Genomic DNA, 21,221 nt, shown 5'->3' with positions numbered 1-21,221 from the left:
TATGCTTCCATGAAAGTTTCCTAAAAGATAGTGCTAATTTTCAGCAAATCTAGATTACCACACCATTTGCTTATGCACTTGATTTTGTTAAAAAAAAAAAAAACTTTATATACAACCCTTTGAATTTGTTCTGAAATTTTATTGTTATCTTAGTTAATTGAATTATTCTAGAAGCCAGATTCTGTCATTCAATACATTAGTTCTCCCTCCAATATACAAGGGTACTTCAAAAAATTCACATAAAATAGAATTAAAATGTTTAGTTTGGCAAGAAAAAAATTAATGAAAGCTTTTTCATAGTGTGCATTTGTCATTCTGAAGAGCCCTAAGATGTATATATTGTGCGATAATTAAATTGAGCTAATTAACATAACCAGTTCCTCACATACTTATCTTTGTGTGTGTGTATAGTAAGAATATCTAATATCTTAGTAAGATATCTAATATCTACTCCACTAGCAGTTTTCAAGTCCATAATATATTGTTAACTTTTTTCAATCATGTATGTCTTAGATCTCCAGAATTTATTCAGCCTCCCTAACTGAAACTTTGTAGCCTTTGATCACCCCAGGCCACCCTACCCCAGGCCTGGAAGCCACCATTCCACTCTGCTTTCATGAGTTTGTCGTCTTTAGATTTCGCATATAGGAAAAGTCATGTCGTGTCTGCTTTCTTGTGCCTGGCTTATTTTACTTAGGGTAATATCCTCCAGATTCGTCCACGTTGTTGCAAATGATAGGATTTCTTTCTATTTCAAGGGTAAATAATATTCCATTTTCTTTATGCATTCATGTTTCAATGGACACTTAGGTTGGTTCCATATTTTGGTTCTCAATAGTGCTGCAATGGAAATGGGAGTATAGATACTTCTGACGTTATGATTTCATTTCTTTTGAATATATGTGCAGAAATAGGATCGCCAGACCATATGGTAGCCCTATTTTTAATTTTTTGAGGAACTTCCATACTGTTTTCCACGATGGCTGTACTTCCAATTATATATTCATCAAATTCCTCTAACATGCTTATGTAATCTCCCTCTGCACTGACACTGGAACACTTTATTTCTTTATTCCTCTAACTGTATTTTACCCACAAAGATGAGAAACTTGGTCAAATATCTTGTTAAAAGTCTACATTACTAGGGTACATCTAGAAGAGTGTGGAAAACATGTACTATGTGAAAGCTCTGCATGGGTTAAAAACTTTTTTTTTTTTTTTTTGGATAGGCAGAGTTAGACAGTGAGAGAGAGAGAGACAGACAGAGAGAAAGGTCTTCCTTCCATTAGTTCACCCCCCAATGGCCGCTACGGCCCATGCGCTGCGCCAATCCGAAGCCAGGAGCCAGGTGCTTCCTCCTGGTCTCCCATGCGGGTGCATGGCCCAAGCACTTGGGCCATCCTCCACTGCCTTCCCAGGTCACAGCAGAGAGCTTGACTGGAGCGACCAGGACAGAATCTGGCACCCCGACTGGGACTAGAACCCAGTGTGCTGGCGCCGCAGGTCCTCCGATTAGCCTAGTGAGTCGCGGCACCGGCCTCAAGCTTATCTTTTTTAAAAAATAACATTTATTTTAATTTATTTGAAAGAGTTACAGAGAGAGAAGGAGAGAGAGAGATCTTCTGTCAGCTAGTTCACTTCCAAAAATGGTCTCAACAGCTAGAACTGGGTCAGGCCGAAGCCAGGAGTATTATCTGGGTTTTCCACATGGTTGCAGGGGCCCAAGCACTTGGGCCATCCTCTGCTGCTCTCCTAGGAGCATTAGCAGAGAACTGGACAGGAAGTGGAGCAGCTGGGACTTGAACCAGTGCCCATATGGGACACTGGCTTCTCAAGTGGCAGCTTAACCCACCATGTGACAATGCCAGCCCCAGAAATTTATCTTTTAATTCCATTTTCCATGAACTTTCTGAAGTACCCTCATACTTCATAGCATTCTCTTGATTTAAAAGTTTAATAACCCTTCAAAAAAAAGGAAATAGGGTTACTTGCTCTTGGCTCTAAATCTACTTGACTCCTTTTAATCACTCACGCCTTGCTGCTCTAAACACTCTTAGTGTTGAGTATAGTAACTGTGGGGGTCCTCACAGATAGTCCAGCTCTCCTCTGCACACAAGGTAGCACTGTGCTTTCTCACCTATTTGAAATGAGATGTGTGTGTTCATGTGCTTGCTTTGATCAAGCTCTGAATAGAAGTGAAATATGTCACTTCTGGGATGAGAATTAATCTACCCCACTGCGCCCTGTGTCCCACCACCTTGGCAACCAGAATGTCCCAATCCAGATCCTAAAGTGAGGGCAACAACAGAGGAGACTCCAGCCAAACTACAATGGGGATGTCCCAGGAGCAAAAAGTGAACAAGGAATAAGCTGTTGTTGTTTCAAACCATTGAGGTTGTGGAGTCACTTATTAATGCAGCATAATCTACATTATTTTGACAGACAAATCATACTATGATGCATCGCATTTACCGGTTCCTCAACTTTTGAAATTCATGGGGCTGGCGCTGTGGCATAGCAGGTAAAACTGCCACCGGCAGTGCCGACATCCCATATGGGCGCCAGGTGGAGTTCCAGCTGCTCCAGTTCTGATCCAGCTCTCTGCTATGGCCTGGGAAAGCAGTACAAGATGGCCCAAGTGCTTGGACTCCTGCACCTGCTTGGGAGACCCGATCAGCACAGCTGCAGCCATTACAGCCAATTGGGGAGTGAACCAGCAGATGGAAGACTCTCTCTCTCTCTCTGTCTCTTTCTCTCTCTCTCTCTCTCTTTGCCTCTGTGTAACTTTGCCTTTCAAATAAATAAAATAAGTCTTAAAAAAAAATTCAGGCAAGAATGTGCCCATTTAGAGTTTTCTATCTCATCTCTATTTTTTGAGATTTCTCACATTCAATCTATCAGCCCTCTCGGTCTCTGTGAATCTAAGTGGTCTGGGATGGGCTACTGAGAATTTATTTAAAATGACTGGGTGCTTCATCACTACTTTCTGATCTTAGATTTCAATTCTTTCTTAGCAATATATGTTACCTTTTTCAGTTCTCCATGGTGGAGAAGGCAGAAACAAAAGAAGAATTGAGTAGTATTCATATTTAACCTTTGTTCCTATTTTTCTTCTATTAATGTGCTTGATTTAAATAAAGCTTAAAAAAACTTTCTAGCTTTTCTTAACTTTAACATTTTTTCCTAAGTCTTAGTTCATTATAGGCATTCTCTCTCCCTTCTTAAAAGATCACATAGCATTTTGCAAATCCACTGCTTGAAAAACAATGTTTATTTCATTTGCTTATCTTTGAATGGTTGCTGGTACATGCTATGGTTCTCATTGAGTTTTTAATGCTACTCTTATTTTTTAAGACCTTATTTATATCATTCTCTGTCCTTTGTTCTCTTCCTAACAAACATTTGAATTTATCAGGGCTTTTCCTTTTAAAGCCTATCCAATATCTCACATTTGATATTCATTTTTAGAGGTTTCTATACATTTTAAAGTTTGTTTAATATATTAATGGTTCCCCTGGCTTCTGTAAAGAAATGCTTCCTTAAATCTAAAAAATGCATGTGATTGTCTCACTTCTTCCTTGTAATGTTTTTAAAGATTTATTTATTTATTTCAGAGACAGAGTTAGAGAGAGAGAGAGAGAGAGATCTTCCCTCCTCTGGTTCATTCCCTAAATGACCAGGGCTTGGCCAGGCTGAAGCCAAGAACCAGGAACTTCTTCCTGGGCTCCCACATGGGTGCAAGGGCCCAAGCGTCTGAGCCATCCTCCGCTTCTTTTCCCAGACCACAGCAGGGAACTGGACCAGAAGTGGAGCAGCCAGGACCCGGACAGGTGCCCATACGGATGCTGGCACTGCAGGCTGTGGCTTTAACCCGCTATGCCACCATGCCATTCCCCTTGTAATATTTTATGTATCCCAATAAGACCCATGTCTCATTGAAATTACTAACCAGTTCCTTTGTAATGGTCAGAATTAAACCAAAACAAACAGCTCTTGTTTTTTTAAATCCTCTTGTCCTGTGTATCACTTGTTCCAAGAACAAGGATTGCTCTGAAAACCCTGGAACGCTATTTCTGTCCATGCCACTCAAGCAAGATTTCTATTTCCAGGCATGAGCATTTAATCTGCTAAAAAAAAAAAAAAAGTGTTAGGAAATCCTTGTTTTCACAGAACTAACTGGGCAGCAAATTTAAATGTAAGCATTTCTTCCTTCTTACATTATAAGACCTTCTGTCTTTCCAGCTCTCTCCCCAAACCCCCAGGCACCCTTCTGAACTCTTTCTATATATTTAACATTATACTCACATACTTAATCTCTTGTCTGTATACAGGGCTCTAATACTCAAGTGCCTCCCTATAAATATTCATACACATAAGCTCATACCTGCACTTATTTTTAATCAAAAAAAAATAGAAAAGAGATCAAAAGGGAGAGAGAGGAACAAGGACAAGGAAAGGCCTGTGGCAAGAGAGAGTAGTGCTACTGACCCACTTATGCCAGGACTTGCACTGTGAGAGCTAGCCCTTTCTGGAAATAGATGTGCCAATTTGTCTTCCCTCCTTCACTTCATCTTATTTATATATTTGTTTGGGTTTGGAGGTTCAGTCTGTAAGAGTTTTCGTCTGCATGGCAAACTGCCCCCTCTTTTGTTTAAAAGATTTATTATTATTTATTTGAAAGGTCAACTTACAGAGAAGTAGAGCCAGAGAGAGGGAGGTCTTCCATCTGCTGGTTCATTCTCGAAATGGCCTCAACGACCAGGGCTGGGACAGTCTGAAGCCAGGAGCCAGGAGCCTCTGGGTCTTCCATATGGGTGCTGGGGCCCAAGGACTTGGGCATTCCTCCGCTGCTTTCCCAGGCACATTAGCAGGGAACTGGATCAGAAGTGGAGCAGCCGGGACTCAAACCACTGCCCATGTGGGATGCTGGCACTGCAGGCCAGGGCTTTAACCTGCTGTGCCACAGCACCAGTCCCAATTCAATGATTTCAACTCCTCCAGCATCCTCACCACTCCATCACTTTAATTAGCAGTCCAGCAGGTTAGAACCACACCAATGGAGAAGAAACAGGGAAAGTGAGCAAATGAACACATCTCCGATTTCCTCCCTGTCCAACTTCTCTTCTTAGAAGACCTATCTGGGGACTGCTTTCCATCACCACAAAGTCCTCCTGCGCGCTCGTTGAACATGAACACTCGAAAAGAAGAATTACAGGAGCGGGCCATCGTCAGAATAGCAGCTCATTTACCAGACCTCATTGTCTATGGCGACTTCTCCCCCCAGCGACCGTCGGTGGATTATTTTGATGGAGTCCTAATGTTTGTTGATATTTCAGGCAAGTGCAAAAGGGATGTTTGCTCGGTATGAGTATGCAACAGGCTTGCAGGGCTTGGAGCTCACGGGCTCTCACAGCAGATGGCCCCCACTGAGAGCGCAGGAGGGCGGGGATAAGCCGTGGACCTGCTCTCTCTCAGCTTCCCTTACCCAGAGCTTGCAGTCCATGGGCATAGGTTTAAGAAGCGCAAGTCCCGTGCCTGGAACTTGAGGCTCAAGTGTCCTTGCCCCAACTTCACTGATTGATGCCCCGAGCTCCACACACATCTCAGTCAAAACTAGTCTCTTAGGAAACTTGTATAACTTAGAGAAAAAGTCTAAAAAAATTAAAAAAAAGTTATCTCAGGAAATGATCTCCCTAGATGATATTCACCTCTTCATAGGAAACTTGCCACCTCTCCAGAGTGTTTGAAATACCACGTAAGTGTTTTCATTACCATGGAATGAAAGTTCTCTTTCCAGTTTAAGGAATCGCAGTCACCAATGAAACATTGAGAATTTGGAAGGAAGAGATGCTTTGGAGCCTTTGCCTGACCCCTATTAACATAGTAAGCACAGATAGAGGAGGCTGCATGTCTGACACCTGGCTAGCACGATGCTCGCTAAGAAACTCTTGCCAGTTCTTGCCTGCTGAGGCCCACCACTCTCCAGAGCCGCCCTCCTTTGGGTCTGTGTGGTGCCTCCGAGGGGCCAAGGAAAGCAGCCACGCGTTTGTTCTAGGTTTTACGGCAATGACGGAGAAGTTCAGCACAGCCATGTACATGGACCGAGGGGCCGAGCAGCTGGTGGAGATCCTCAACTACTACATCAGTGCGATCGTGGAGAGTGAGTGTTCCCCCGGGGCTCCACCTGCAGAATTTTGGGCTGCATTGTTGCTTCTGTTTGCTGTTTGTCACAGAGTGCAATGGCTTAGCACTCTTCCTTGTCTTCACGAAATATGCAGGAAAGCAGTCTTTGAAATATGATAGAGTAGAATGGAAGGAATATAGTCAAGTCTCATTAATCCAGGCTAGCTGAAGGAAAGGCTACTGTGTGTTAGGTAAAAGGCTGAATTGCAGACTGCTTCTAAAAGAATTGTAATACAATATTTTAAGTATAGTCAATATGTGCAATTTTTTTTAAGATTTATGTATTTATTTAAAAGGCAGAGTTACAGAGAGAGAGTAAGAGAGACAGAGAGGGAAAGAAAGTACTTCCATCCACTGGTTCACTCCCCAAATGGCAGCAATGGCCAGGGCCAGACCAGACCAGGAGCCAAGAGCTTCCTTTGGGTTTCCTACGTGGGTGCAGCAGCCCACATATACTTGGTCTTTCTTGTGCTGCCTTCCCCAGGCAACTTGCAGAGAGCTGGATTGAGAGTGCAGCTGGGTCTCAAACCTGTGCCCATATGGGATGCTGACGTCACAGGCAGTGACTTTTACCCACTACGCCACAACGCCAACCCCTCAAACATTTTTTTAAAACTAGCATCCATATAAGTCAAATGTAGTCATTAAGAGATGGTGGTATAAACAGATAAGAGTGATTTACAATCACCTTACTGGTAAGCTTCTACTGATGGATCCTGAAGCCCGCTCAGCTGACGGAGACATGCGGTCTCCTTTTCTGCTTCTGCCTGCAATCTTGTTTGTATTTTTGATTTGAACTATTCCTGAGGAAAAGGGTTCACTCTGTTCAGGTAAACTCTAAGCCTACTGTTTTATTAGACTCCAAGTTTCCTAGTAATATCTTAATGGTACGCACCAGACAAAATTAAATGCTCCTTAAAAGCACAAACTCTGTATGATTCCTTTTTGCACCCCACTCAGCACAGTAGGTGCTCAACAAATTTGTCTTGATGCATCAGTAACAGAAAAATGTCCATTTGTGCCATGAAACCTAAATAAACAAAATGGCAAGTGAGTGAACAGTCTCCAAATTATGATTATGATTTCCATACTTCCTGACCTTCAGTTCTCACCCACCCAACCCATGCTCACTCAAGGCCCAGTCTATAATGCATATTGCTCCATAAAAAGGATTCCTGAACTGTGAGGAGGGGCCTGGCGTTTAGCCAAATGGTTAAGGTGCAGGTTTAGATGCCTGTGTCCTGATATCAGATATCTGGGTTCAAAGCCCAGCTCCAGCTCCTGACTCCTGCTTCCTGCTAATGTAGACGCGGCAGTGATTACTCAAGTAATTGGTCTCCTGCCTCCCATGTGGGTCGCTGTCTCAAATAAATAGGCCGGCGCCGCGGCTCACTAGGCTAATCCTCCGCCTGTGGCGCCGGCACACCGAGTTCTAGTCCCAGTTGGGGCACTGGATTCTGTCCCAGTTGCCCCTCTTCCAGTCCAGCTCTCTGCTGTGGCCCGGGAGTGCAGTGGAAGATGGCCCAAGTGCTTGGGCCCTGCACCCCATGGGAGACCAGGAGAAGCACCTGGCTCCTGGCTTCGGATCGGCACGGTGCGCTGGCCGCAGCGGCCATTGGAGGGTGAACCAACGGCAAAGGAAGACCTTTCTCTCTCTCTCTCTCTCTCACTGTCCACTCTGCCTGTCAAAAAATAAAAAAGAAAATAAACAAATAAATAAATAGTAGGGTCCAGCATTGTGGTGCAGTAGATTAAGCTGCAGTTGCAACACTTGCATCCCATATCAGAGGGCCGGTTGAGTCCTGGCTGCTCCACTTCTGATCCAGCTCCCTGCTAATGCACCTGGGAAGGCAGCAGAAGAGGACCCAAGTGCTCAGGCCCCTGCCATGCATGTATGAGACCAGGATGGAGTTCCTGGCTCTTGACTTCAGCCTAGCCCAGATTCTCTCTCCTCACTCTTTTGCTCTGCCTTTCAAATAAATAGTTAAATCTTAGGCTGGTGCCACAGCTCACTAGGCTAATCCTCTGCCTGCGGCGCTGGCACCCCAGGTTCTAGTCCCAGTCGGGGCACCAGATTCTGTCCCGGTTGCTCCTCTTCAGTCTAGCTCTCTGCTGTGGCCCGGGAAGGCAGTGGAGGATGGCCCACTGCCACCCGCATGGGAGACCAGGAAGGGGTACCTGGCCCCTGGCTTCGGATCCACGCAGTGCCGGCCGTAGCGGCCATTTTGGGGGTGAACCAACGGAAGGAAGGAAGACCTTTCTCTCTCTCTCTCTCTCTCTCTCACTGTCTAATTCTGCCTGTCAAAAATAAATAAATATGGCCGGCGCCGTGGCTCAACAGGCTAATCCTCCGCCTAGCGGCGCTGGCACACCAGGTTCTAGTCCCGGTCGGGGCGCCGGATTCTGTCCCGGTTGCCCCTCTTCCAGGCCAGCTCTCTGCTGTGGCCCGGGAGTGCAGTGGAGGATGGCCCAAGTGCTTGGGCCCTGCACCCGCATGGGAGACCAGGAGAAGCACCTGGCTCCTGCCTTTGGATCAGCGCGGTGCGCTGGCCGCAGTGCGCCGGCCGTGGCGGCCATTGGAGGGTGAACCAATGGCAAAAGGAAGACCTTTCTCCCTGTCTCTCTCTGTCACTGTCCACTCTGTCAAAAATAAAAAAAAATAATAAAATAAAGTAAAAAATAAATAAATAGAAATAATTAAATCTTTAAATATATATATATTTTTTGAAGGAGTTTCCTATCACAAGAGGAGGGAAGCTAGCCTTAGTCCTCACCAGAAACCCTGCCTTCCTCTTCCCTGTCTTTTCCCTTACCTGGTTCAGTGATCTCACACCACAGCTAAGGAAACAGACCCAAATGGGTTAAGTGACACTGCAGCTTTAGTCTATGTCTCTTCTCTGAAATGCTGTTCCCCTGGCCCAGTTTCTGTTCTTACAAGTAATGAGTTCTCGCTGGCTTTAAGGAGTCAGAGTTCGATGTCATCTATTTTTGTTTTTGTCTTTGGTTTTCTCAGAAGTGTTGATTTTTGGAGGCGACATCCTGAAATTTGCAGGTACGGAGGCTTCCTGAGACGGGAGGGCCGAGGCAGGATGCAGAGGTGCCAGTGCTCTCCCAAAGGCAGGCTTGAAAAGCCCATTTCTGCATAGACCTCCTACAACAGGGACAGTGCCAGGGCAGCCCAAGACGCCCCTGCTGTGTCTGTCACAGGCGATGCGCTGCTAGCCCTGTGGAAGGTGGAGCGAAAGCAACTGAAGAATATCATCACGGTGGTCATCAAATGTAGCCTGGAGATCCACGGATTGTTTGGGACCCAGGAGTCTGAAGAAGGCCTAGATATCCGAGTCAAGATAGGTAAGCGTCTGAGAAGCCAGAGGTGCTGCGCCTGACTGCCCCAGGAGAACACAGTGGAACCTGGTGGCTTAGCCCCACCACTGTGCTTTCAGCTTTGGAAGCAGGGGGTAGACCGGAATGTGAATTTTGCCTCCCTCGCTTACCAGTTGAGAGAATTTGGGGTAATCATGGTTGGCATGGTACACAGAACATAGTACCCATTCGACAACATAGTCTTCATTATTGCCATCGCTCTTGTTGTTTTTACAGCTTGCTGCTTGGCAGAGACGGGCAGCGTTGAGTGCAATAGCGAGTAGCTTGTCGTCATTTAGATTCAGCAATGACATGCGACTAACCATCCTCCACTTTCTAAGAATGATATGCAAAGAAAGCTTAACAGCTTAGCCTGCATGGTAGTTCAGCTTTATACAGGGCTCTGTAGAATCATACACAGAAAATGAGGGTACTTCAAGAAGTTCATTTAAAAATGACATTAAGGCCAGCGCCGTGGCTCAACAGGCTAATCCTCCGCCTTGCGGCGCCGGCACACCGGGTTCTAGTCCCGGTCGGGGCACCGATCCTGTCCCGGTTGCCCCTCTTCCAGGCCAGCTCTCTGCTGTGGCCAGGGAGTGCAGTGGAGGATGGCCCAAGTGCTTGGGCTCTGCACCCCATGGGAGACCAGGATAAGCACCTGGCTCCTGCCATCGGAACAGCGCGGTGCGCCGGCCGCAGCGCACTACCGCGGCGGCCATTGGAGGGTGAACCAACGGCAAAGGAAGACCTTTCTCTCTGTCTCTCTCTCTCACTGTCCACTCTGCCTGTCAAAAATAAAAATAAAAAAATAAATAAATAATAAAAAAATATTTTAAAAAAATGACATTAAAAGAGAAGTTTGGGGGTTGGGTATTCAGCTCTTTGGTTAAGGTGCCTGTATCCCACATCAGTGGGCCTGGGTTGGATTCCTAGCTCTCCCTCCTGACTCCAGCTTCCTCATAGTGCAGACCTGGGAGACGGCCGTGATGGCTCGAGTACTTGGGTTCCTGCCACCCACAGGGGAGACCCGGGTTGCATTTCCAGCTCCTAACTTTACCCAGCGCCTGCTGAGGCAGCCATTTAGGGAAGGGATCCATGGGAGGGGAGCTTGTTTTCTTTCTCTCTGTCTCTCAGATAGATAGATAATGAAAAGGGTATTTTTGTGTAAAAAAATTAAATCTAGACATAGAGTTTTCATAAGACACATTTTCCGTGAATTTTTAAAAATTGTGTATTTATTTTACTTACTTGAAAATCAGAGAGAGAGAGAGAACTAGAGCAAGAGAATCTTCCATCTGCTAGTTCACTCCCCAAATACCATAACAGCTGGGCTGGACCAGGCCAAAGCTAAGAGCTGGGAATTCTGTCTAGGTCTCCCATGGAGGTGGCAGGGACCCAACTACTTGAGCCATCAGCTGCTGCCGCCTGAGGTGCACACGAGCAGGAAGCCGGACTAGAAGGCAGAGCTGGGGCTCAAGCGTAGGCCCTCCAAAACGGGTTGCAGACGTCCCAAGAGGCAGTTTGACCACTGCGTCATATGCTTGCCCTGCTTTCTGTTAACTTTATAAAGGTCCATCATATATACGGATTTCACCAAGTTTGTACCAAAATGAGCTGCTTTCCATTCCACTGTCCAGGAGCTTTGGGAAGTATAATCTCACGCATTTCCACATCGCATCACTGACTTTACGCCCGTTATGTTGTCTTCATCTCACCCTAGTCCTAGGGTGGAGGCACCGTTGTGTTCTTTCCACAGGTGAGGGCTGAGGTTCTGGGAGATGTGAGTGGTGAGTAGCAGCTACAGTTAAGGGCGGTGCAGGTGATGTTAGCGTCTGCCTTACTAATCTCTAAAACTTGAGATTCTCAAATGTGAGTGTTGACGAAATCCTCAGAGGTTATCCAATTAACTGTTTCTCAACCTTCTTTAGCTTATGCTGTCTCTTTTGATGTTATTCCAAATAAGTTAAATATTTTGTTAAGAAACAAGCTCATTCGAGTATCTTTCCGAATTAACACCTGGGGAGTCTGATGCATTACCTTTGTTGAGAAATGCTGGGACAACCTCCTGGCGTGCATGCCAACTGGCTGCCAGAGCTGGATTCCTGTACCTTTGTTGGCAGTTAATCTAAGCATCAGTGTGTTCTTCCACAGATGGAAAGAAATCCATATAGATAGATATAGACACATAGAGATACAGATACACATATCTATATCTATAGACATATAGAGATACAGATATACCTATCTATATCTATATACAAAATCAGGGGAAATCACCATGGTGGAGCAATGATAAAAAGCAAACTTTGGGGCCTGTATTGTGGTACAGTGAATTAAGCAGCAGCTAGCAGTGTTGGCATCCCATATCAGAGTGCTGATTGAAAGACCAGCTGCTCCGTCTCTCAGTAAGCTTCCTGCTAATGCACCTGGAAAAGCAACGGGAGATGTCCCAAATGTTCGGACCCTGCCATCCATGTGGGAGAACAGATTGGGATTCCTGGCTTCTGGCTTCAGCCTGCCCAAGCCTTGGCTGTTGCGGCTGTTTGGAAAGTAAACCCCCTCACCTCCTTTTCTTTCTCTCCCCTCCTCTTTGTGTCACTCTGCTTTTCAAATCAATCAATCTTTAAAAAAAAAAGTTTGATTATATTAATTAGTCATTTAAAAGAGCTATGTATCATTTACAGTTGAGTTATACATATATTTTATATATTTTGCAATATCTGTCTTCTTTTACTCCAGTACCAAAACCTTCCTCTCTCCACCCCAAAACAATCAGAACATTTTGGGAAGGGGACAGGTGACTGTCCCCCTGCCCTCTGGCTCTTCTCTGAAATTCAACCCTAAGGGCTCCTTTTGAGTTAAAGGCCCAATCTCAGATAAATTGCAGTTCTTCTAGGACCTCTGTGGCTCGAAGAGTTAAGCTGAGGCCTACAGTGCTTGCATCCCATATGGGCGGTGGTTCGAGTCCTGGCTGCTCCACCTCCAATCCAGCTCTCTGCTAATGTGCCTGGGAAAGCAGCAGAGGATGGCTCAATTCTCTGGGCCCCTGCACTTATATGGGAGACCCAGAAGAAGCTCCTGGCATCACCCTGGCTATTGTGGCCATTTGGGGAGTGAACCAACCAGTGGATGGAAAATATCTCTCTCTCTGTCTGTCTCTCCTTCTCTCTCTATCTGTAACTCTGCCTTTATTTATTTATTTATTTATTTGAAAGGCAGAGTTACAGAGAAGCAGAGACAGAGGTCTTCCATCTGCTGGTTCACTCCCCAAATGGCCACGACGGCCAGAGCTGGGCCGATCCAAAGCCAGAAGGCAGGAGCTTCCTCCAGGTCTCCCACATGGGTGCGGGGACCCAAGGACTTGGGCCATCTTGTAATGTTCTCCCAGGTCATAGCAGAGAGCTGGATTGAAAGTGGAGCAGCCAGGACTCAAACAGGTGCCCATCCGGGATGCAGGGGCTGCAGGTGGCGGCTTTACCCACTGCGCCACAGCAAGGGCTCCAATCTGCCTTTCAAATAAATAAATAAATAAATAAATCTTTAAAAAAAAATCTCCCCCAAATAGGAATTATTAAAGTTGGTCTCTATTACCTTGAAGGGTAAGTACGTGGAAGAAAAGATGAGATAATTTCGGGGACTCACAGGGAGGTAAATGTTCCAGAAAGGCAGAAAACCAGTGGAGGGACTTTCTAGCTTTAAGGGAAGGTGAGTTTGGAAAAGCCTGGGCCTGGAAGAAGCATTCTCTGCCTTCTTATGTAAAATTTTAGGAATGTAATTTCACTGTGAGGCAGGCTAGTCACGCCAAGATTCTGGTTTTTTCCAAGAACCAGAGCTGCTGGAGAATGACCCAGAACTTCTTGTGCAAGCCCGTCACTTATCTCTTTGCCAGGACTGGCTGCCGGCCACATCTCCATGCTGGTCTTTGGAGACGAAACACGTAACCACTTTCTGGTGATCGGCCAGGCGGTGGATGATGTGCGCCTGGCACAGAACATGGCCCGGATGAACGATGTCATTCTGTCACCGAACTGCTGGCAGCTGTGCGACCGCAGTATGATTGAAATTGAGAGGATTCCAGATCAGAGAGCAGTGAAGGTAGGCGCGACGCTGCGGCTTGCTCACGTCCTGCCCCGTCCTGCCAGAGGCCCCTGTCTGGGAAGCTCCAGCGAGGGAGGCTGGCACGGGGCAGTCTGGGAAGGCTGCGCAGACGTGAGCCCTCTGTGGGGGGAGCTGAGCCCAGTGAGCCGGACGAGGAAAGGAGGAGGCTTCCCTGTGGGTAACTGAGGAAGTGGAGGTGGGCCAGTGACCTTGCTCCAGGAACAGGAAGGGTCTCATGGCCATTCCCTAGCAGAGTCATTGGAGGGTTCTCATTTTGACCACCTGCTACCCTGCTTCCCCGGGGGCCGCAGATCACTGAGGGTCAGGGGATTGGAGGAGCAAGGGCAGCAAAGTTGAGGGAGGGAAGAGAGACCTTTCGCAGGGCCCTGCGTGGTGGAAAACACTGGATTTAAGCTGAAGGTTGGGACTGGCGCTGTGGTGTAGCAGGTAAAGCTGCCACCTGCAGTGCTGGCATCCCATATGCGTGCTGGTTCAAGTCCTGGCTGCTCCACTCCGATCCAGCTTGGGCGCCTGCACCCACATGGAAGACTCAGAAGAAGCTCCTGGCTTCGGATTGGCGCAGCTCTGGCCATTGTGGCCAGTTAGGGAGTGAACCAGAGGAAGGAAGATCTCTCTCTGCCTCTCCTCTCTCTAAGTAACACTGACTTTCAAATAAATAAATAAATCTTTGAAAAATAAAAAAGGCTGAAGGTTGACTATAAGCAGAACTGCCCTTAGAGCTTGGCCAATTAGAGAAGCTGAGCTTTGAGGGGGAGAAAGGGAAGCAAAGCTGTGCTGCTGGCTGAGCCAAAGGAATGGGACTGCATAGCAGAAAGAAAGCAGAGAATCCGTGCGGATGCTGCCTCTCTCTACAGCCCTCACCATCACCAGCCCCCACTCCCTCTTCAGCACCCACGCTTGAGCCATCCCGCCCTTTCCCATCTTACTCATTCTTTTAACTTTCAGGGTTGAATTAGTTTTTAAAAAATATTTATTTATTTATTTATTTGAAATGCAGAGTTACAGAGAGAGAGAGAGAAAGAGAGAGAGGGAGAGAAAGTCTTCCATCTGCTGTTTCACCTCCAAATGGCCGCTACAGCCAGAGCTGGGCTGATCTTAAGCCAGGAGCCAAGAGCTTCCTCTAGGTCTCCCACATGGGTACAGGGGCCCAAACACTTGCACCATCTTCCACTGCTTTCCCAGACCATAGCAGAGAGCTGGTTTGGAAATGGAGCAGCTGGGTCTCGAACCAGTGCCCTATGGGATACTGGCATTGCAGGCGGCAGCTTTAACCGCTATGCCACAGCATTAACCCCTAAATTAGTTTTATTATGATTATTATTATTATTATTATTTAACTGTGTTTTTTCTCTTTGAATGATAGTTTAGATGTGAAGAGTTTACACAGCCTTTTTTTTTTTTTTTTTTTGAGATTTATTTATTTGAAAGTCAGAGTTACACACAGAGAGGAGGAAAGGCAGAGAGAAAGAGGTCTTCCATCCACTGGTTCACTTTCCTATTGGCTGCAACGGTGGGAGCTGTGCCAATTCGAAGCCAGGAACTAGGAGTTTCTTCTGGGTCTCCAAGGACTTGGGCCATCTTGTACTGCTTTCCCAGGCTATCGCAGAGAGCTGGATTGGAAATGGAGCAACTGGGACTCAAACTGGCGCCCACGTGGTATGCCAGCACTGCAGGCAGTGGCTTTACCTGCTACACCACAGAGCTGACCCCCAAATTAGTTTTAAGCTTCCGGAAGAGTTGTAAAAATAACACAGAGAATTTCCACAGAGCCCTCACCCAGCTTCCCCTCATGTTAACATCCGAACATAACCAAAGAGCATAATCAAAACCGGGAGATTAACACTGGCACAACAGGAATACAAATCCATGAACAGTTTCCTTGTAATACATACTTTCTGTGAACCTTCTGAAGACATGGCTTTCAAAAATGTTTTGCTCTAAAACAAATGTAGCCTTAATTCTATGTCCACTACATTTTTAAAATACCCTTATACTACTTTCTAATTAAAGACTTTATCTAAATTTCACAAGTTTTCTCACAAATGTCCTCAGTGGAATGGTCTAGGGTTCTTTTTTTCTTTTTTTTAAGATTTATTCATTTATTTGAAAGGCAGTTAGAGGCAGAGGCAGAGAGAGATCCTCCATTTGCTGGTTCACTCTGCATATGGCCACAACATCCAGAGCTGGGCCACTCTGAAGCCAGGAGCCAGGGGCCAGGAGCTTCCTCCAGGTCTTCCATGCAGGTACAGGGGCCCAAGGACTTGAGCCATCCTCCGCTGCTTTCCCAGGTCTCAGCAGAGAGCTGAATTGAAAGTGGAGCAGCCGGGGCTTGGACTGGCACCCATATAGGGTACCAGCATGGAAGGCAGCTGCCTTACCCGCTATGCCACAGTGCCGGCCCCTGGTCTAAGCTTCCTACGCGATATCCCATTGCATCTTGTGATTTTTTTCTTATTACTGTCTTGCAGTCTATAACAGTTTTCAGTCTTGCCCTAAGTTATGACCTTAACACTTCAGAAGAGCATTGGTCCATTGTTTTGTATAATGTCCCTCTTTTCGATTTGCTTGATGTTTTCTCATGATTGGGTTGAGTTTATGCATTTTGGGTGTTTTTGACAAGAACACCACAGAGAAGAAGTTGTGCCATTCTCAATGTGTCATTTCACAGAGCCCATGATCTAGATATCTTAGTGTTGATGTTCCTAGTACTTTTGGGGGGCATTATTGTCCCCTTTTCCTTTGAGACTTTTGAGATGGAAATGATGCACAGTTTAACCAGATTTTATTTGAATTAGCATATTATGAAGAGGGGAAAAGAGCAGGAAAAAAGTTCTGAGACTGCAGAACTGTCAAGCTAGTCCTCTGGAATGACCCTCTGTGTACCTACTGAATGTTGAGGTCTGCACCAAAACCAGGAAAACTTTGTAAATTTCCAATCTAAAATTACAGCTTTACAAATTGAAGATCTTCATTGTTTAATATGCCAATCACTTTATCGTGTTCCAGATTTTCAAAAGCATATTCCTCGACTTTGTGCTATGAAATTACACTCCAGGGACCGGCGCTGTGGCACAGTGGGTTAAAGCCTCAGCCTGTAGTGCTGGCATCCGTTATGGGTGTCAGTTCGAAACCTGGCTGCTCCACTTCCAATCCAGCTCCCTGCTGATAACCTGGGAAAGCAGTGGAAGATGGCCCAAGTGCTTGGGCCCCCGCACTCACGTGGGAGACCAGGAAGAAGCTCCCAGCTCCTGGCTTCAGATCAGCTCAGCTCCAGCCAGTGTGGCCATTTAGGGAGTGAAACAATGGATGGAAGAATTCTCTCTGTCTCTGCCTCTCCCTGTAACCCTTTCAAATAAATAAAATAAATCTTTTTTTTTAAAAAAAAAAAATTATACTCCAAGGGCGAGACAACCCTCAGAATAACCAAAAACTTCTCTTCTTATCTTATTTAGGTTAACTTCTTAAAGCCACCCCCTTCTTTTAATTTTGATGAATTTTTCAACAAGTGTATGACCTTCATGGATTATTACCCTTCTGGTAATCACAAAAGTAAGTACCGGCCGGCGCTGCGGCTCACTTGGCTAATCTTCCGCCTGCGGCACTGGCACCCTGGGTTCTAGTCCCGGTCAGGGTGCCAGATTCTGTCCCAGTTGCTCCTCTTCCAGTCCAACTCTCTACTGTGGCCTGGGAAGGTAGTGGAGGATGGCCCAGGTGCTTGGGCCCTGCACCCGCATGGGAGACCAGGAGAAGCACCTGGCTCCTGGCTTCAGATCGGCGCAGTGCTGGCCGTAGCGGCCATTTGGGGGGTGAACCAACGGAAGGAAGACCTTTCTCTCTGTCTCTCTGTCACTGTCTAACTCTGCCTGTCAAAAAAAAAAAAAAAAAAAAGTAAGTACCCTCCATGGACAAGGGCCTCTGCCTCCACCAGCAGTCAGTAGGGTCTCAGTAGGTCCACCACTGGCTCAGAACTCCTCCACACTGCTCCCCTGGTCCATACCATACACAAAGGAGACCTGCCTGCCATTTCCTGAGCAGGGATTCTAAGCTGGCCTCCCATCGCACCCTCCCGTCTCTCCCTAGCACTGCCTCCTTTCCCTTGCTTTCCAGACATTTCTAAGTCTCCCCCATGATGAAAGACGGAAGAGGAATCGTCTGCGCGTTCTGCTTTCCTCTTGTAACCTCACCAACAAACTTCCCAGAGGAGTGATCTGTGGATTTTTGGTACCTGCTCTTCCATCTCTGTTTGCCCAGCGAACGCGGAGGGCAGGTGCTTCGGGGCGGACGCTCATCTGCTCTTCAGTCTTGCTCCCCTGCTGTCTAAGTGCTGCCCTCTTGCTCTTCTGTCTAGGAGACCGTTCATATCAAGGCCACAAAGGGCAGTTCCCTTGCCAAACCTGGTGGCCTCTTGTCAGGCTTCGTCCTTGGTGGTTCACCTTAGATTCCTGCCCTTTTCTGGGGACTACCTTCTCCTTGAGTCCAAACCACCCGTTTTCAGTACTCTTTGTTTGGTGTCCTTCCCTTCCTTAAATGTTGTCAGGTTCAGGAATCTGTCCTTGACCTTCTAGTCGTCTCCATTCACTTCTTGGTGAATCATTCATTCGTGCTCAACCTCCATCTGACTAGGATTGTTACCGGAAAAGACTGGAACATAGGACTTTGTCTTCCCTCAAGAAAAGCATTTCAGACAAATGAAGAGAATATACCTGGCAGGCCAGGCAGGCATCCCAGCAAAGAACGAGCAGTCCAGGGGCTGGTGTTGGTAGGTTATGAATGGTAGGTTATGAGTGCTTGTTCAAGTTCCAGCTGCTCCAATTCTGATCCAGCTCCCTGTCAATGCCCCTGGAAGGCAGCAGCAGAAGATGGCCCAAGTACCTGGGCCCCTGCCGCCCAGGTGGCAGACCAGGGTGGAGTTCTAGGCTCCTGGCTTCCACCTGGCCCAGCCCTGGCTGTTGTAGCCATTTGGGGAGTGAACCTCTCTCTGTGTGTCACTCTACCTTTCAAATAGATCTTTTTAAAAAAGGAAGTGGGGGAAGGACTGAGAGTCTAGACTGCATTCTCTGGCTTATTTCTGGCTGGAGGGCTGCCTGGGCGTGGAATCTATGAAGTTCCTCCCAGGGCTGGATCAGGACAGTGTTATTGGACCAAATAGTCCCCTGGCACAGGGCTGGGAAGATGTTTCCAGGGGAGGGCTGGGACCCACCAAACAGGGTTGTCTGACAGGGACAAGACTTTTGATGTGCAAATACTGGGCTGCTTCCAATTTCCTCCCTCATTCAATTGCATGTGTTTCCCTTTTTTGTTCTTTGGTGGAAGACCATGGCATGACATTTTAAAAGGCACTGTTGTGCAGCAGGTAAGGCCACTACCTGCAGTGCCAGCATCCCCTATGGGCACCTGTTCAAGTCCTGGTTGCACCACTTCCAATCCAGCTACTTGCTAATGCACCTAGGAAAGCAGCGGAAGATGGCCCAAGTACTTGGGCCCCTGCACCCAGGTGGGAGACCTGGAAGAAGCTCCTGGCTCCCGGCTTCGGATCAGCTCAGCTTTGGCCGTTGCAGCCATTTGGGTAGTGAACCAGCAAGTGGAAGATATTAGTCTCTCTCTGCCTCTCTATCTCTCTCTCTCTCCATAACTCTCTACCTTTAAAATAAATAAATAAATCTTTAAAAAGTAAAAGGCACTCACTCTCAGGGTCCTTTACGTTGTTTGCCTCACCTAAGTCCTGGCCCTAATGGCCAGAATTCAACCAGACTTTTTTTTTTTTTTTTTTAAATTTTGGATTAACATGTAATGCGTGCATATTTTAAATGGACACAACACAACATTTCAATACTTACGTGTAGTGTAAACCAACCATACCAGGCAACTGGCTTCTCCATTTCCTTGTCTTTTCCTTTTGCTTGAAGTCTACCATTTCCTCTGTTCTAGTCTTTTTTTTTTTTTAAGATTTATTTATTTATTTGAATGCAGAATGTTAGAGAAGAGAGGAGAGAGAGAGAGAAAGAGAAAGAGAGAGAGAGATCCATCTTCTATCCACTAGTTCACTCTGCCAAAAGCTTGCAGCAGCCAGGGCTGGGCCAGGCTGAAGCCAGGAGCCAGGAACTCCATCCTGGTCTCCCACGTGGTGGCAGGGACCCAAGTACTTGAGTTATCATCTACTGCTATCCCAGGCACATTAGCAGAAAGCTGGATTGGAAGCAGAACAGCTGGGACTCCAACCAGCACTCAGATATAGGATGCTGGCATCCCAAGAGGCCGCTTAATCATCTGTGTCACGACACCACCTCCTGTTGCAATTCTTTATATAGAATATAAAACATCGTTGTGAACCAGAGCCCGTTACACTCACTCTGTTGTGTTTTGGTACCCATTAGCCAATCTTACCCCCCCACCTTCCCTGTCTTCCTGGCCTCTTGTGATGACTTTTTTTTTCTTAAGATTTATTTATTTATTTGAAAGTCAGAGTTACACACACACAGAGAGAAGGAGAGGCAGAGAGAGAGAGGTCTTCCATCCACTGGTTCAGCCCATATGGGATGCCGGAACTGCAGGAGGCGGCTTTACCCACTATGCCACTGCGCTGGCCCTCACCACACAGTTTCAACCCATTTCCCCTCCTCCCATAGTACTTCCCCAGCAGTTTCCTCTTCTCCGTAGAGCCTGTACCTCCTACTTATTCTCTCTGCTTTTTTTTTTTTTTTTTTTAAGATTTATTTATTTGAAAGGCAGAGTTACTGGGGGGCGGGGGGAGAGATCTTCTATCTGCTAGTTCACTTCCCAGAGGCCCACAACAGCCAGGAGCTGGAAATTCCAAATAGGAGCATGGAATTCCATCTGGATCACCTACGTGAGTGACAGGGACCCAACGCCTTGAGCCATCATATCCAGCCTCCCAGGATGCATTAGCAGGAAGCTGGAGTGGAAGCAGAGTGGCCAGGACTGGAACCAGGCACTCTGATATGGGGTGCGAGTATCCCAGGTGGTGGCTTCTCCCTCTCTGCCACATGCCTGGCCCCAGGATATCATTCTTACTTATGGAAGAATAATACTTCACCATGTACGTATAGCACATTTGCTTTATCCATTTATCAGTTGATGGACATGTAGGTTAATTCCATATCTTAGTTGTTCTGAATAGTGCTACAACAAACATGGGAGCACAGGAACTCCATCCAGGTCTCCCACATGGGTGGCAGGGACCCAAACACTTGGGCCATCTTCTGCTGCTTTCTCAGATACATTAGCAGGAAGCTGGACCAGAAGTAGAGCAGCCAGGATACGAACTGGCACCCATATGGGATGCTAGTGGGCTTTACCCGCCACACCACAACGCTGGTCCCTAGTTTTAGCTTTCTGAGGAAACTCCACACTGCTCTCTATAATTGCTGTCCTAATTTACATTCCCGCTAACTGTATTAGAATTCTTTTCTCACCACATCCTTATCAGTATTTGCTTTTTTTGTCTTTTTGTTCATAGCCATTTCTAACTGGAATGAGATGATACCTCGTTGTGGTTTCATTTGCATGTTCCTGATTGATTGCTAGTGATATTGAGC

The 21,221-nt window shown here is 46.5% G+C and overlaps 1 protein-coding gene across 4 annotated transcripts in view; it reads left to right on the top strand.

Moving 5' to 3' along the window:
• The first annotated feature begins 5,126 nt into the window (after positions 1-5,126).
• ADCY10 (adenylate cyclase 10) overlaps positions 5,127-21,221 on the top strand; it is a 93,362-nt gene continuing 77,267 nt past the window's right edge. For 3 of the 4 annotated variants that reach the window (XM_062192695.1, XM_062192694.1, XM_062192697.1), the window contains exons 1-6: positions 5,127-5,336; positions 6,056-6,160; positions 9,197-9,235; positions 9,391-9,534; positions 13,436-13,641; positions 17,118-17,214. In XM_062192695.1, the coding sequence (XP_062048679.1) occupies positions 5,189-5,336; positions 6,056-6,160; positions 9,197-9,235; positions 9,391-9,534; positions 13,436-13,641; positions 17,118-17,214 (739 nt within the window). In that variant the 5' untranslated portion in view covers positions 5,127-5,188. Of the gene's footprint in view, positions 5,337-6,055; positions 6,161-9,196; positions 9,236-9,390; positions 9,535-13,435; positions 13,642-17,117; positions 17,215-21,221 lie in introns of those variants that run through there. The other variant, XM_062192696.1, reaches the window with a different exon arrangement.

This window comes from Lepus europaeus, chromosome 5 (assembly GCF_033115175.1).
Source record: "Lepus europaeus isolate LE1 chromosome 5, mLepTim1.pri, whole genome shotgun sequence".
Classification (NCBI taxonomy): Eukaryota; Metazoa; Chordata; class Mammalia; order Lagomorpha; family Leporidae; genus Lepus; species Lepus europaeus.
This window is presented reverse-complemented; position numbering and strand designations above follow the sequence as displayed.